The sequence below is a fragment of the Salarias fasciatus genome, chromosome 9, assembly GCF_902148845.1.
Source record: "Salarias fasciatus chromosome 9, fSalaFa1.1, whole genome shotgun sequence".
Lineage (NCBI taxonomy): Eukaryota > Metazoa > Chordata > Actinopteri > Blenniiformes > Blenniidae > Salarias > Salarias fasciatus.
Window position 1 is genome coordinate 20,901,075 of NC_043753.1, and position 13,279 is coordinate 20,914,353.

A 13,279-nucleotide genomic window follows, 5' to 3' on the forward strand; every position below is an offset into this window, starting at 1 on the left:
CTGATCAGCTGGAAGACACATATTTGGTGAGAAACTTCGAAACAGTCGACATTTTGACTTGAAATGTTTGTTGAAATGCAAGAACTGTAATTTGAACTATTATATCAAGAATTAAGGCTGAATCGTCGACATTTTGTTCCTAAAGCTAATATCAGAATGTTTATGTGATTCAAAACAGAAATAGATTCAATGTTATTTTGAATACATATAAACAACATGAGCAAAGCACTACTTCAGCTCTGAATTTACATATTTGTTAGTAAATATGATTGTTTATTGAAAGAACAGGACTGGATTTCTTATTATTTTCTTTTCATGGGTCTTTAAATGAGCTGTATCATGATTTTCAGAGACTGCCAAAGTCAGTCATAGGCTGTTATAGGTAGTTTTAGCACCTGTGGCACGATGGAGTATTTTCATATTGAGAAATCTAAGTAATTCTACAAATCAACACAGAGGTCACTCACTTAAACACGCCTTGGAATTCAATTTGAGGAAATTACTATTTTCAGAATGCAGGTCAGATGTACTGACTGTATGTCAATCGGATGGTTTAAGTGAAAGAACTCCCCCACGTTTAAAAGTCAGTCTCACAAAATTCACATTGAAACTGGTCAAGATTTGTGAAGCAGTGAAATGTTTGTCGCAGGAAAAAAAGAAGAGAGGAAGGGTGTTTCTTGTGGGATACTCTTCAATATGAAATCTAGCCACTGTTGATGGCTGTGCTCTTCTTTTGGAGGGATAAACAGTTTTTGAGCAAACAAACAAATTGAGCGCTTTGCCACGAGGCTACGCTCGTGTATTTAGCGCTTCATGACTGGTTCCAGTAGTTTGAGGGGAGGCCGAGCTTGGACAGAAAATTCGTATAGATTACTCAAATATGTGTGAATGAAGAGAAATACTGACTTGAATTATTTTTTATGAGGTTATCACACACTGAAAATGTTAAAAGCTCATGAAAGTCCATTTTTCATTACAGTGCAGGTTCCAGTCAACATGTTTCTTCTTCTGTCTGTTTTCTTCCTCCCAGGTGAGCTCTCTGTTGCTGTTATTTAATGTTTGTTGAATAATTTGAAGGTTTTAAATCAATGATTCAGATTTTAAATTGAGCTGACAAATTGTTTTTCCAGCTGTTTTGGTTCATTGTGCCCGTCACCTACCTGCTCTCTTCATCACTGCACCGAGGAGTCTGGAAGCAGTGAATGGATCCTGTTTGATTATCCCCTGTAGCTTCACACCTACTTCAGAGGAAGAGTTTGACAACAACAACAAAATAGTTGCAGTGTGGATTAAAGATAATTGGCCTTTTCAGAATCATCCAGAACGAATAGTTTTTAACAGCAGTGATTCAGTTAACTACCCTGATATCAGCATCATTGGAGACCTGAAAGAAAGAGACTGCACCACCAAGTTTAATGTATTGAAACTTGAAAAAACCACAAAGTTCTTCTTTCGAATTGAGAATGAATCATTCAAGGCAACAGCTGCTTTAGACCCTGTTGAAATAAAACTGAAAGGTAAGACTGCTTCATTTATGTGCCTTTAAAAAATAAAATATCACATTTATGATTTGAATCTGACTCCATGACATTTTTGATGAATCTTATCATTGATGAAATGGTTGATTATTTGCTTTTGTTTCCTGCAACAACGGGAAAGTAATGTCTGCACTGCTGTATCTAACATAAAACTGTCAGTATTCAGTCGAAAACAATCTGGAAATTATTGTAGTTATTGACTGAAAACTCAGTTCACAGCTTTCTCTGGATTTATTCAATGTTTGAAGTTGTTTTGTTGTTATATCTGATTGATATATTAATCTGAAGTGACAAAGAATTGGCTTAGTTACTAGAAAAAGTTGCAGAAACTGTCTTATGTTGTAGTTTTACAGGTATAATGTGTGTTTCATGTGAAACTGCAGGTTCTCCTCCGAGGCCCAGATTAGAAGTCTCAGCTGATCTGAAGGACCTGAAGGAGAAGGAGTCTGTCACTGTAACCTGCTCAGCTCCCACTCCCTGTTCACACTCCCCTCCTCAACTCACCTGGAGCCTCCAACAAGACGCTCTCAGCCAAACTGAGGAAAACACAGACGGAACCTTCAGCACTCAGATCCAGAAGACCCTCACTCTGTCAGACACACATGATGGATTCAGCCTCAGCTGCTCTGCTGTGTATCCTGTTGCTGGAGGAGAACCTGTGAAAACACCTGAGACAGAGTTAACTCTCAGGGTTTCATGTGAGTGATCCTGTCAGCTCATCACACTTCAGATGTTTCTGATGAATCAAGTTAATCTGAGTCTTATTTTCCCCTCAGATTCTCCTAAAGACACGACAGTGTCCATCAGTCCATCAGGGAGCTGGGTGACCCTGACCTGCTCCAGCAGAGCCAAACCTGCCGTCAGCAGCTTCACCTGGTTCAAGAACAGTGACCATGGACCCATCAAAGTGTCTGAAGGAGACTTTTACACCTTTAATGTGGCCAACATAACAGATCCAGCAAGTTTTTACTGTGTGGCTGAAAATTCTCTTGGTAATCAGACGTCATTGTGGATTCATGTGAACAAAGCAGGTAAATAGGCTCTAATTTTTCTGACAGACAGACAGACAGAGATGTGTTTTGATGACTGTCTGTCTCCACTCCTTGGCCATATTTCATGTCAGTACAATATTCGGTAACACCTTACTTGAAGCCCCCCTGCATAACACATTATAAGTACATTCATAAAGCATTATAATGCCATTATAACATGTGTCGCTATAGTTATAAACATTCATAGATGATCACAATGCCAGGACCTAACCCTAACCCTAACCCTAACCCTAACCCTAATCCTAACCCTAACCTTAATCCTATGCTGTATACTGCTGTATAGTGAGTTATAAAGCATTGTGATCATGTATTAGTGTTTATAACTACTTATAATGTGTTATAAAGAGGGGCTTCAAGTAAAGTGTTACCCAATATTCAGTTCCACTGCTATGCAGATGACACTGATATCTTCTTTTCCATCATCAGAAACATTCAAACCCTCAACTTTTTTAAAACTCATCTTAAAACTTTTGTTTTTATACAAGCATTTTACTTTTGATGCTGTTGGTTCACTGCTCATTCCTGATTGTTTTTTACTTGTTCAATTGATATTACTATGTGTTTGATTTTTTTTTAACCCCTAAAGACACGACAGTCTCCATCAGTCCATCAGGGAGCTGGGTGACCCTGAACTGCTCCAGCAGAGCCAAACCTGCCGTCAGCAGCTTCACCTGGTTCAAGAACAGTGACCATGGACCCATCAAAGTGTCTGAAGGAGACTTTTACACCTTTAATGTGGCCAACACAACAGATCCAGAAAGTTTCTACTGTGTGATTGAAAATGCTCTCGGTAATCAGACGTCATCGCCAATTCCTATGAACAAAGCAGGTAAATTTAATAGTTTTATTATTTTTGTATATATGTTTCTTCACATATTTGTATGTGTGTTGATGATTTTTCTCTTCCCTCTTGTCACAATTTAATGTGGATATTTTATGTAGAACCTTTTTACAGACTTTATTACAAACCCATTTGACAGCCATGATACCACCATCACTGGAAACCTGAGAGAAACAAACTGCATCTCTGTGTTTTCTGGTGTCGTCTTTCCTTTGAAAAGCACAAAATACTTCTTCAGTATTGAGAACAAATGATCCAGGTTCTCAACGACTGCTGATCCTCTTTTCATAAGACTACAAGGGGACATGTTTACGTCAATGTTGTTTGAGAATTAAGATGATTTTCAGGGTTAATCAGTGAAAATTATCTCTGCTTTTGGCTCCATCACGAGCAGATTAAACTGAGTGTCTCTGACTGGATAATCGGTGATGTTGAAGCGGTTTGTCATCAGATTGTTTTCACTTTACTTTGCCTTTGGATCCTGCAAAGACTGGAAACTATTGTCGAAGTTAGAGAAAACTCTCATCACGTGTTTCTCTGCAGATGAACAGAGGTTTGGACTCGTCTTCAAAACACTGATGATCCTTCAGGTTGTATCTCTCTACTGTACAATCATCATCTTTGAGTGGTGAGACAAACTTTTCCATCTGCAGACAATGTCACCATTTCGTAAAGTTACAGTTCAAAATATTCATAGGTTTATTTTCTCCTTCTTTCAGTTGGTTCAGATGGAGACATTGCCGCAAACAAGTGAAGGTAAACACATGGTTTTAATAACTATAACAGTTAAAGGAATACTCTGAAGATTTTGGTATTTATGAGCTTGTCTAACTTTGTCAGTGATAGGGAAAGGGCGTGGGTCCAAAATCTTTGGAGTATTCCTTTAAATTCAGAAGAAGAAAATCAACCCTTCATTAACTCTTCAGGTTACGAATGTAAAGAAGTAACTAATGACATAGTAATTGACTTAAGAGGGTCTTCGCCCTTCAGATGGGGGATGACACTTTATTGCTGTGTGTCGTCTCATTTCCACACAGGACTCACCAGAAGCAGATGATGTCAAAGTGATTGAAAGTCCAGCATAATGGGCCACAAGGAGAAAATCAAGACGTTAAATCCATCATCAGCAACCTGCTTTATTAATTCTGATCATTTCTACCTGCATGTTTGTCATTTTTGTCATGAAATCTGTTGTTTTGCTGGCTCTCAGCATGAACCAGGCCTATAAGAAGTGGTGCAGCTCTGTAGAGGATTAACACATTTATATTCATGCAGAGTATTGAACGGAGCTGATGTCTGTTTCCATTCTGAAGATAAATCAGCATGTATTGAAGTTCCATATTTTCTGTGTATATTTAAACAAGTTTTATCTCGATTTATTGTTGCATTTCTTTTTCCATTTTATCCTGGTTTTATGAGCTTTGTATTGCTGTATATTTCTGTTCCATTTGTGTGACTGAGCTATGATTTTACCACTCTGCTTTTGTACTTGTGACGGCATATTTGAAAGGTCACTTTAGTTTAACCTTTGAGTGAGCTATAAACGATGTTAAACCATAGCCTTGGAGAAAGATTTGGTCAGAGGATTAACAGTGGGGAGAGCAGTCATCTTTCAATCGGAAGGTTGTTAGTTCGATCCCTGTCTCCCCCTGTCTGCATGTGGAAGTGTCCTTGGGCAAGACACTGAACCCTACATTGCCCCCAGTGGATGAACTGAGTGCCTTGCATGGCGGCTGCCTCCACTGGTGTGTGAGTGTGAATGGGTGAATGTGATATTGCAGTGTAAAGCGCTTTGGGCTCTGTCAGTGCAGGGTAAAAAGCGCTATATAAGTGTAGTCCATTTACCATGTAGTCCATCTTATTGTTGCCTAAGTGCTTTAAGAGAGGAAGAAGTCTAAACATCTCAACTTGTGGAATGGCCTGCCATGATAGGCCAAACCATTAAAATTGCCACAGTGAACTGGGGAGAAGGTCTGGTATCTGTCTGCTCTGGTCGTAAATCCAAGGAAGAAGTGGAGGAAAGCACCCCTCCCTAACTGGGCAAACACAGGGAATAAAATCCCTTGTTTGTAATCGGTCAGACACCATTTCGCCTGGGGTTCTGACTGAGATCAGTTCTCGCAGGGCGGGGGTCCGAGACGTCTTGTATTTTGATTTGATTGCTAGTCTTTAGATTTGATTGCAAGCCTTTAGATCTTTTCCTCTGTCTGATCATCTTCTTTAATGGAATAAAAGAACCTGTGCTGAGACTTACAGGTTTCAAGCATCCTTTTTTCATTGCAAATTCAGTCTCAACAGTATCTATTGTTGTGGTCATTTAAGTAATGACAATAGAAAACTTCATTCATTTTGGTTTTTTCCCACAAAATCATTGTGTTAATGCTTTACACATACATTTTTTTTCTTTGACATAAAGTCATGAGACTCTTGAATTGATGAAAGTGAAAAAGGTTAAATAGAAAAAAATGCTTTAATTTGGATCTGTCAAGAAAAAGTTTGTGAACTGCTGCTCCACAGGAAGCATGTATAATTAGTAGTTACTAAATGTAACTCCAGTTCTACGTGCATGCGCGTGCCCACATACGGGCTTCGCTATTAGTACTCCCCTCTGGCGCCAGCCAACCACTGAGACAAATCTGAAACCGACGCGCCAATTCCCCACGTGCGCTGGCACACTGCCATACTGCCACGCCCCTCGCCAAGGGGATATAATCAGCACGCGCCTGCTCCACTTTCTTCGTCTGAACAGCCAGTAGAAAAGGAAGCAAGACAGCTGGGTGGGCACGCACACACTTGTAGAACTGGAGTTACGTTTAGTAACTACTTCGTGTGGTGTACTTCGCCCATCTATGGGCGTCGCTATTGGTACTCACCAAGGCGGAGGCCGTAGGGATAAATGTACTCCCAGCTGGCGTGCTGACAGGATTGGTGTGGAAAAAGGAAGTAGGCAGGCCGTACGTCCAGTACAGCCACACCAAAACCTCCAAAACATCAGCGGCAGGCAGCCTCGCAGCGAGGCGCCGCTCGCAGACATGCCAAAGCACCGTAACAACAGCGCACACACACGCCGGCTGAGACACCAAGTCACAACGGCGGGCTGTAACCACACCCGGCCTGGATCCCCCCCGGGGAAGCAGAGCCGGACTGGACGAGAGCCAACACAGTTAAGCGACAGAACTCCTGTTCATGCTGAAATCTGACATGGCCACAGTGTCTGTGCACATATCCATCAGATATGAATGCACAAAGCTGGACGCGGAAGCCCAGGAAGCAGCCTGGAAGATATCACCCACCGTGACACCTCTGCACAGGGCCGCAGAGGCAGCCACGCTCCGTGTGGAATGAGCGCGAATCACCGCCGACGGTGGGTGATGCAGCACCTCGTAGGCATCTGCAATAATGCCCCTGACCCAGTGGGCGAGACGCTGGGAGGACAGCGGGGCTCCATGCCCCCTGGTCCCGAACCGCAGCTGGTCCATAGTGCAAAAGCCAGCTGTGCGCTCAACGTACCAACGTAGAGCCCTGACCGGACACAGCAAATGCAACCGAGGGTCGTCCCCTGATGAGCCAGGCAGGGAGCCAAGTGCCCTGATCCGGATCACTCTTGACCGGAAGGCCGAAGTGATCACCTTGGGATGAAAGGTCGGGTTAGGCCAAAGATGCACCAGCCCCCCGTCCTGACTGAACACCATGCAGGAGGGATGGACGGACAGAGCACAGAAATCCCTAACCCTCTTGGCGGATGCCAGCGCCAACAGGAGAGCAGCCTTAAAGGAGAGAAAGCGGTCCTCCGCCTGCTGGAAAGGCTTGAAGGGGGGCCCCCTCAGACCATCCGACACTGTGTAGAGGTCCCACGGGGAAACCACATGCCTGGGTGGGCGGCCTCAGCCGACACGGCCCACTTAGAAACCGCTTCACCAGCGGGTGACTGCGTGGGCATGTCAGAGAAGCGGCCGAAGCTGTCATGGCCCACCGCAATGGCCGATGCAAACACCACGAGAGTGGACACAGCGCGACCACTGTCCAGCAGAGCCTGCAGAAACTCCAACACCCCGCCGATAGCGCAGGAGACCGGGTCCCAACCCTGCTCCGAGCACCATGACGTGAAGAGATGCCACCGAGACCTGTAAGCCTTGACAGTAGAGGGGGCCCTGGCGCTCTGGATGGTGGATACCACAGCCGGGGGGAGATCTAGTCTCACTAGTCTCACCCTCTCAGCTTCCAGGCCAAGAGTCTCCTGCCCAGGACGGGGCGAGACTGAAGGGCACCCCATGCCTGCAGTAAGGCGTCGGGCCCATCGGGGATCGGCCACGAGCGGCCACCCCCGCAGGGCACGCCAGCCGCGTATGAAGGCTCCCCTTGAAAAGAGGCGGGCAACACGCGAACTACAGGGCGTAACTCTTGAGGGAGCGGCGTTGAGGTGGCACTGCTTAATGCGGTGGCGGGAGGCATCCGGCGGAGCGAGCGCTGCAGTTGAGAAGCCGCAGGCACACTCCGTACAGCTCCGCAAGGCGGGCGCGGCAGGGGGCTGCTACTTGTCACGATGCCCGGGCACTGTCGTGAGTGCGCCGGCCAACTCGGCACTCCGCTTTGTGAGGCACCGGAGAGAGGGAGGGGGAGAGCTCTGCCGAGCTGGACATGCTTCAGTCATGCAAGCGCGGTGAGATAGGAAGGACTGCTGCTCTTTAGTGATGTAACGAGCCTGACGGCCTTTAATTGTCACATTTTTCACAACAGATGATGCAGGTAGACGAGCAGACGAGGCGCACCGTGACTCGGGAGTGTGGGACCATCTCGGCTGGTCGGAGCCCCGGGAGGAAGACGACTGGTGGGCAGCTCAGCAGGTCTGGTCAGGTGCCGCGGCATCCCAGGGGGTAGACCTCCGTCGTTCTGCAGGGTGCCGTCCCTTGTGGTTCGGCACACGGCGGGGGTGAAGGTGGGGGGCAAGCTGCTGAGAGCCTCGGGTCGCCGCCTTCAGGCGGTCGATGATCACCTGAATGTCTGGACCGAAGAGGGAGGAAGTCGAAGGGGAAGCCCCAGGATCCCCTTCTGGTCCCGTTCAGCGAAGGACGAGAGGCCAAGCCACAGGTGCCTCATGGCAAGCTGGGCGCTGGCCATGGCGCAGACTCTGTTGATGGCAGTGGCGGGGCACATGCGCATCAGGACCTTGGCTGTGTTCTGGATCTCCTCGATGTCCTCCAGTGACAGTTTTGACCGCTTGTGGGAGAGCTTATCGATGGAGCCTAGGAGAAAGGTCATATTGTTAGCTAAGGCGAACACTTGATTTCCATTAGCATAACCACAATCCAGGAAGCCCGCCATGTGCCTGTCTCTTTCAGACGGCAGCATGGGTTTTCCGCCGGGCCACGGAGTGGAGGTGGGTAACAGGCAGAGCCTCACAGAGTCCTCTACCATAGGTACTCCGGAGACAGGCGGCCAGCCGTCCACACGGCAGTACTCACGGTAGCCCTGCACCACCCCCTTGGCGGTAAGCAGCGCACACCAGTCACGCTGCACATAGGAGTGGAACGATGGCACGGCGGGACACAGCACCGCAGTCCGGGACTGAGCCCGTGACTGAGCCCGTGACTGGGTTGCTAGCCCAAGTGTGAAGTCGCGCTGCGCCGGCTCAGGTGGTTGCGGCGGGAGTGCCAGGCCGATGTGTTCAGCAGTGGAGGTGAAGAACCCCGCGAGGTGTTCCACAGGCTCGGGATGGGGCACTCTGACGGCTGGCTCTGGAGAACGTGGAGAGGGAATCATCGTGCCGAGCAGATTTTTCCGATGCAGAAGAGCTGCGGCAGCTGAGGAGATCCCCGCCCGACTTGGCCCAGTCAATGAAAGAAGTGGGAACGGCGTTGAAGTCTGTGCTGGCATCGCCCAGGGCGGGAGTCGGTGAAACAGCGCCCATGAATGTCATTCGTCGCTCAGATTCCTCGAGCGGTATAGGTCGAGGCAGGCAGGGCAGGATGCCCGCTGGCGCTGACGCTGCCAGCCCAGGCAGGTGAAGCAGCGCTCGTGGCGGTCTTGCTCCAGGAGTGCTGTGCCGCAGCTGTGGCAGGAGAACGGCCCGACGCCGGATGGCGACTCTTCGCGGGCCGACTTGTCCGTCTTGAAAATCTTGGTCTTGAACAGAGCTTCAAATGTCTCAAGGGCTGAGAAAGAAGAAGGAAGTGGAGCAGGCGCGCGCTGATTATATCCCCTTGGTGAGGGGCGTGGCAGTGTGCCAGCGCGCGTCGGGGATTGGCGCATCGGTTTCGGTCTCAGTGGTTGGCTTGCGCCAGAGGAGAGTACTAATAGCTAAGCCCGTAGGTGGGGTAAGCACCACACGAAGTAGAATGTGAAAAGTATGGACCCAAACACAGAACCCTGCAGAACTCCATTTAGTCTGAGCTGAAGAGTCATCAAAATGAAGGAAGTGGAATTTTTGTGAGACAGAACAAACAAAATAAAATAAAAATAGTAATATAATTGTGATTTTCCTTTATTTTTTTGTAGTTTTTAGATTCTTTTTTTTTCTATTTAAGTTCATGGTTTTTCGGACTTGGGCTGCAGGTTGAACATGTTTGTCTCTTTGGTTCAACCCGCGGTCAGAGCTCTCAGTCTGACACGCTGCTGCGGGGAAGAGAGCCGAGGAGGTGTGCGGGGGTCGGGTGCTGGATGTCGGATGTCAGTCAAACTAATTCCACTTGATAAAAAGTATGTTTCAGCAGGATAAAGAATCTTGTTTGAAGATAATGCTTCTTAAATCAAGACTATTTTCATTTGTTCTGTTGGCAGAAAATCTAATACAACTAGTGAATTTCTTTTAAATCATGTGGAATTCGACAATTTGACTGAAAACAAGCCTAAAAAACTGGTTAAGAATTTGAGTTGTTGTGCGAAAGGTAAAGAGGTGTGAAGTGCTGAGCTGCAGAAATGAGTCATTCACACCTCAATGAGCTGGAGTTGCCACAGAGAGATAATTTCCTCTTTTGACGCCAGATCAAGAATTCAGAAGATTTCTCAAAGCAGCACCTCTGCTTCTGTTCACATTTCAACTGACTCGACAACTTTAGCTGCAGCTGATCAGCTGGAACACACATATTTGGTGAGAAACTTCTAAACAGTCGACATTTTAACTTGAAATGTTTGTTGAAATACAAGAACTGTAATTTGAACTATTATGTCAAGAATTAAGGCTGAATCGTCAACATTTTGTTCCTAAAGCTAATATCAGAATGTTTATGTGATTCAAAACAGAAATAGATTCAATGAATACATATAAACAACATGAGCAAAGCACTACTTCAGCTCTGAATTTACATATTTGTTAGTAAATATGATTGTTTATTGAAAGAACAGGACTGGATTTCTTATTATTTTCTTTTCATGGGTCTTTAAATGAGCTGTATCATGATTTTCAGAGACTGCCAAAGTCAGCCATAGGCTGTTATAGGTAGTTTTAGCACCTGTGGCACGATGGAGTATTTTCATATTGAGTAACATTAGTAATTCTACAAATCAACACAGAGGTCACTCACTTAAACACGCCTTGGAATTCAATTTGAGGAAATTACTATTTTCAGAATGCAGGTCAGATACTGACTGTATGTTAATCTGATGGTTTAAAGCTAGGGTCGGCGATCTTGGAAAACTAGCATGTAGCACGAATGTAGCATCTCCCCAAGGCTCCACCCAGCTCCCACCCCATTGGAGGACCTCTGATGCCCTCGGGGTGTACACTGTGGAGATGGCGGCCATTTTGGTAGCTCTAAAGTGGGCAGAGACAGCAAATCTGAGACGGGTGCTGGTGTGCTCTGATTCATCCTCTGTTCTTGGGGCTAAGGGAAGGCATCTGCACCACATTAAGAAGGATGTGAATGGTTTCAGGGCTCAGAGAGGTAGCAGAAGGGATGAAGTGGTCATTACAAGGTTGCGACTTGGGCATTGTGCTTTGAACAAAACGCTGCAAATGATGGGGAAACACGGGACAGGGCTGTGTGAGGTGTGTCAGGAGGAGGAGGAGACGGTGGAGCATGTGTTGCTGAGGTGTGGAGGCTACAGTGTGGAGCGGGAAGCCTTGAGGAACAGGCTGGAGAGAAGAGGGGTGAAGGTATTCTCTCTTTGGAGTATACTGGGCTGTGGAAGTGGAGGTCAGGTGGGGGAACTGGTATCCTTTTTAAAGGAGACTGGGGTTTATAGTAGGGTGTAGTTTTGGTTAAATCTTTTTTTTTTTTTTTTTTTTTTAATTAGATTGTGAGCCTAGTCTTACCCATACTCCGGTACGGTAGGTGGCGGTAATGCTCCTAAGTTGGTTGCCAACCGCCGTAAAACTCTAAAAAGAAGAAGAAGAAGTGGTGCAGCCTCTGCCGCTGAGTCTGGAGTAGACCCCGCCCCTGGGCTTTCTCACTTCCTGGTGTGAACCGTGTGAGCCGTGCGAGCTGTGCTCACCTGTTGGGCCGCGTTTGGGGAATCAATCCCCCCTTCATCTGGGTGTCAACTTGCCGCTAGATGAGTGAGTACAGCTCTCCCTCTGGAGGCACAGCCCGACTGTCATGATCAGCTGGCAGTAATCAGCTGTTTGTGTTTAGGTGGCTGTAGGGCGGTCGCAGACTCCCCACCTCTCCTACTGGGCGTGTCAGTTAAATGTTTGTTTGCCAGGTACGCAGTCTAGACACCCTCATATTCTTAGCTGGTTCGTGCAGCTGTATGACTGCCCTTTTTATTGCTTATTAGGAGCGGCTGGCTAATCTGCCGTGGAGCCCGCCAGCTGTTTTGTCCTTCTGGGTGGCTTCGAAGTCCAGTGTTGGCACGAATAAATACGCCTGGACTGCCTCTGCTCCTTGGAAGTCCGCCGTCTGCAGGTTGCTGCACCCCTGTCGACCTGCTGGCTTCCTGACCGAGCTGATTACACGCTTGTGGGACGCCAGGAATACACAGAAGCGATCTGCTTACTTTATCATCTTTTCTTTTGATTAAGTATATTTGGGTTAGGTGTTGGTATATTTTGTTGTTCTTTTGGTTATTGTTTCTTTATTTAATTGTGTGTTCATTCTTTGTTATTTTCCAGTTACCTTTGTTTTTGTTCGGGTGTGGCAGTTACCGGTTTGCATTTATTTATTTTACTTGTGAGTTGTGGCTGCCCGCCCACTTGTGTTTAGTTCATTCAGGTATTTCTTTTTTTGTTTGAATGCATGAATGGGAGGGAAAAACCCTTTTTAACTCCCCTTGTCTTTTTCCCTCCCTTCCAGAAGCTGAGCACGACGGTGGCGGCATCGGTGTCCCTGGGTGGTGGGTCTCCCTCCTGTGTGATGTGCTGCGCACCCCTTTTTGTTTGAGTGTGTTCACCTTTATTTTCAGCGAGTGAGAGTGTCCACGTGTGTCTGGGGTGATCCTTCAGAGGCCTTCATTCCCCTTACTACCCGTGTCCCACCGGTAAGCCTCAGCTCCTGTTTGGGCTCCCCCTCTTCCCCGTCTTTTAAAGAGAGTGAATGTGTTTTTTTGAAATTTGATATTTAATAAAGATATTTTCTGTTGGCCAGAACCCACGTCTCCTGCTTCTTAAGCCGCGAACCTGAGTGTCCTCACCAATCATTACTTTTTAGTTATTTCCTTGGGTGCAATTCCCAAGGTGGTGTTGTCTGGCTTCTTTTCACCCGATTCATCTCGCCACACATGGAAATGTGCCAAATTTGACACATGAATTCTGACACACATGCAGGTCAAAAACATCAATGAAAGAATAAAACGGGACGGGTCAGGTAAGAAGCCGGCGAGGGCCTTTTGACGTCGCTTGCGGCTTTAATTCCACTTGATTTATGATTAATCCACTTAAAAAGTATGTTTCAGCATGATAAAGAATCTTATTT

The 13,279-nt window shown here is 46.5% G+C and overlaps 1 protein-coding gene and 1 long non-coding RNA gene across 2 annotated transcripts; both read left to right on the forward strand.

Annotated features, from left to right (window-relative positions):
• The first annotated feature begins 339 nt into the window (after nt 1-339).
• LOC115394779 (sialoadhesin-like) lies at nt 340-8,898 on the forward strand. The gene is made up of 7 exons (XM_030100125.1): nt 340-361; nt 1,131-1,517; nt 1,922-2,236; nt 2,315-2,569; nt 3,348-3,350; nt 8,557-8,571; nt 8,771-8,898. The coding sequence occupies exons 1-7, from the start codon at nt 340-342 to the stop codon at nt 8,896-8,898; spliced, it is 1,125 nt and encodes a 374-aa protein (XP_029955985.1).
• A 2,811-nt stretch (nt 8,899-11,709) lies between these two features.
• Nucleotides 11,710-13,060, forward strand: LOC115394165 (uncharacterized). Its single transcript, XR_003932020.1, has 3 exons — nt 11,710-11,925; nt 12,002-12,071; nt 12,147-13,060. It is a non-coding gene; the product is annotated as an uncharacterized LOC115394165 (long non-coding RNA).
• Nucleotides 13,061-13,279: the final 219 nt, after the last annotated feature.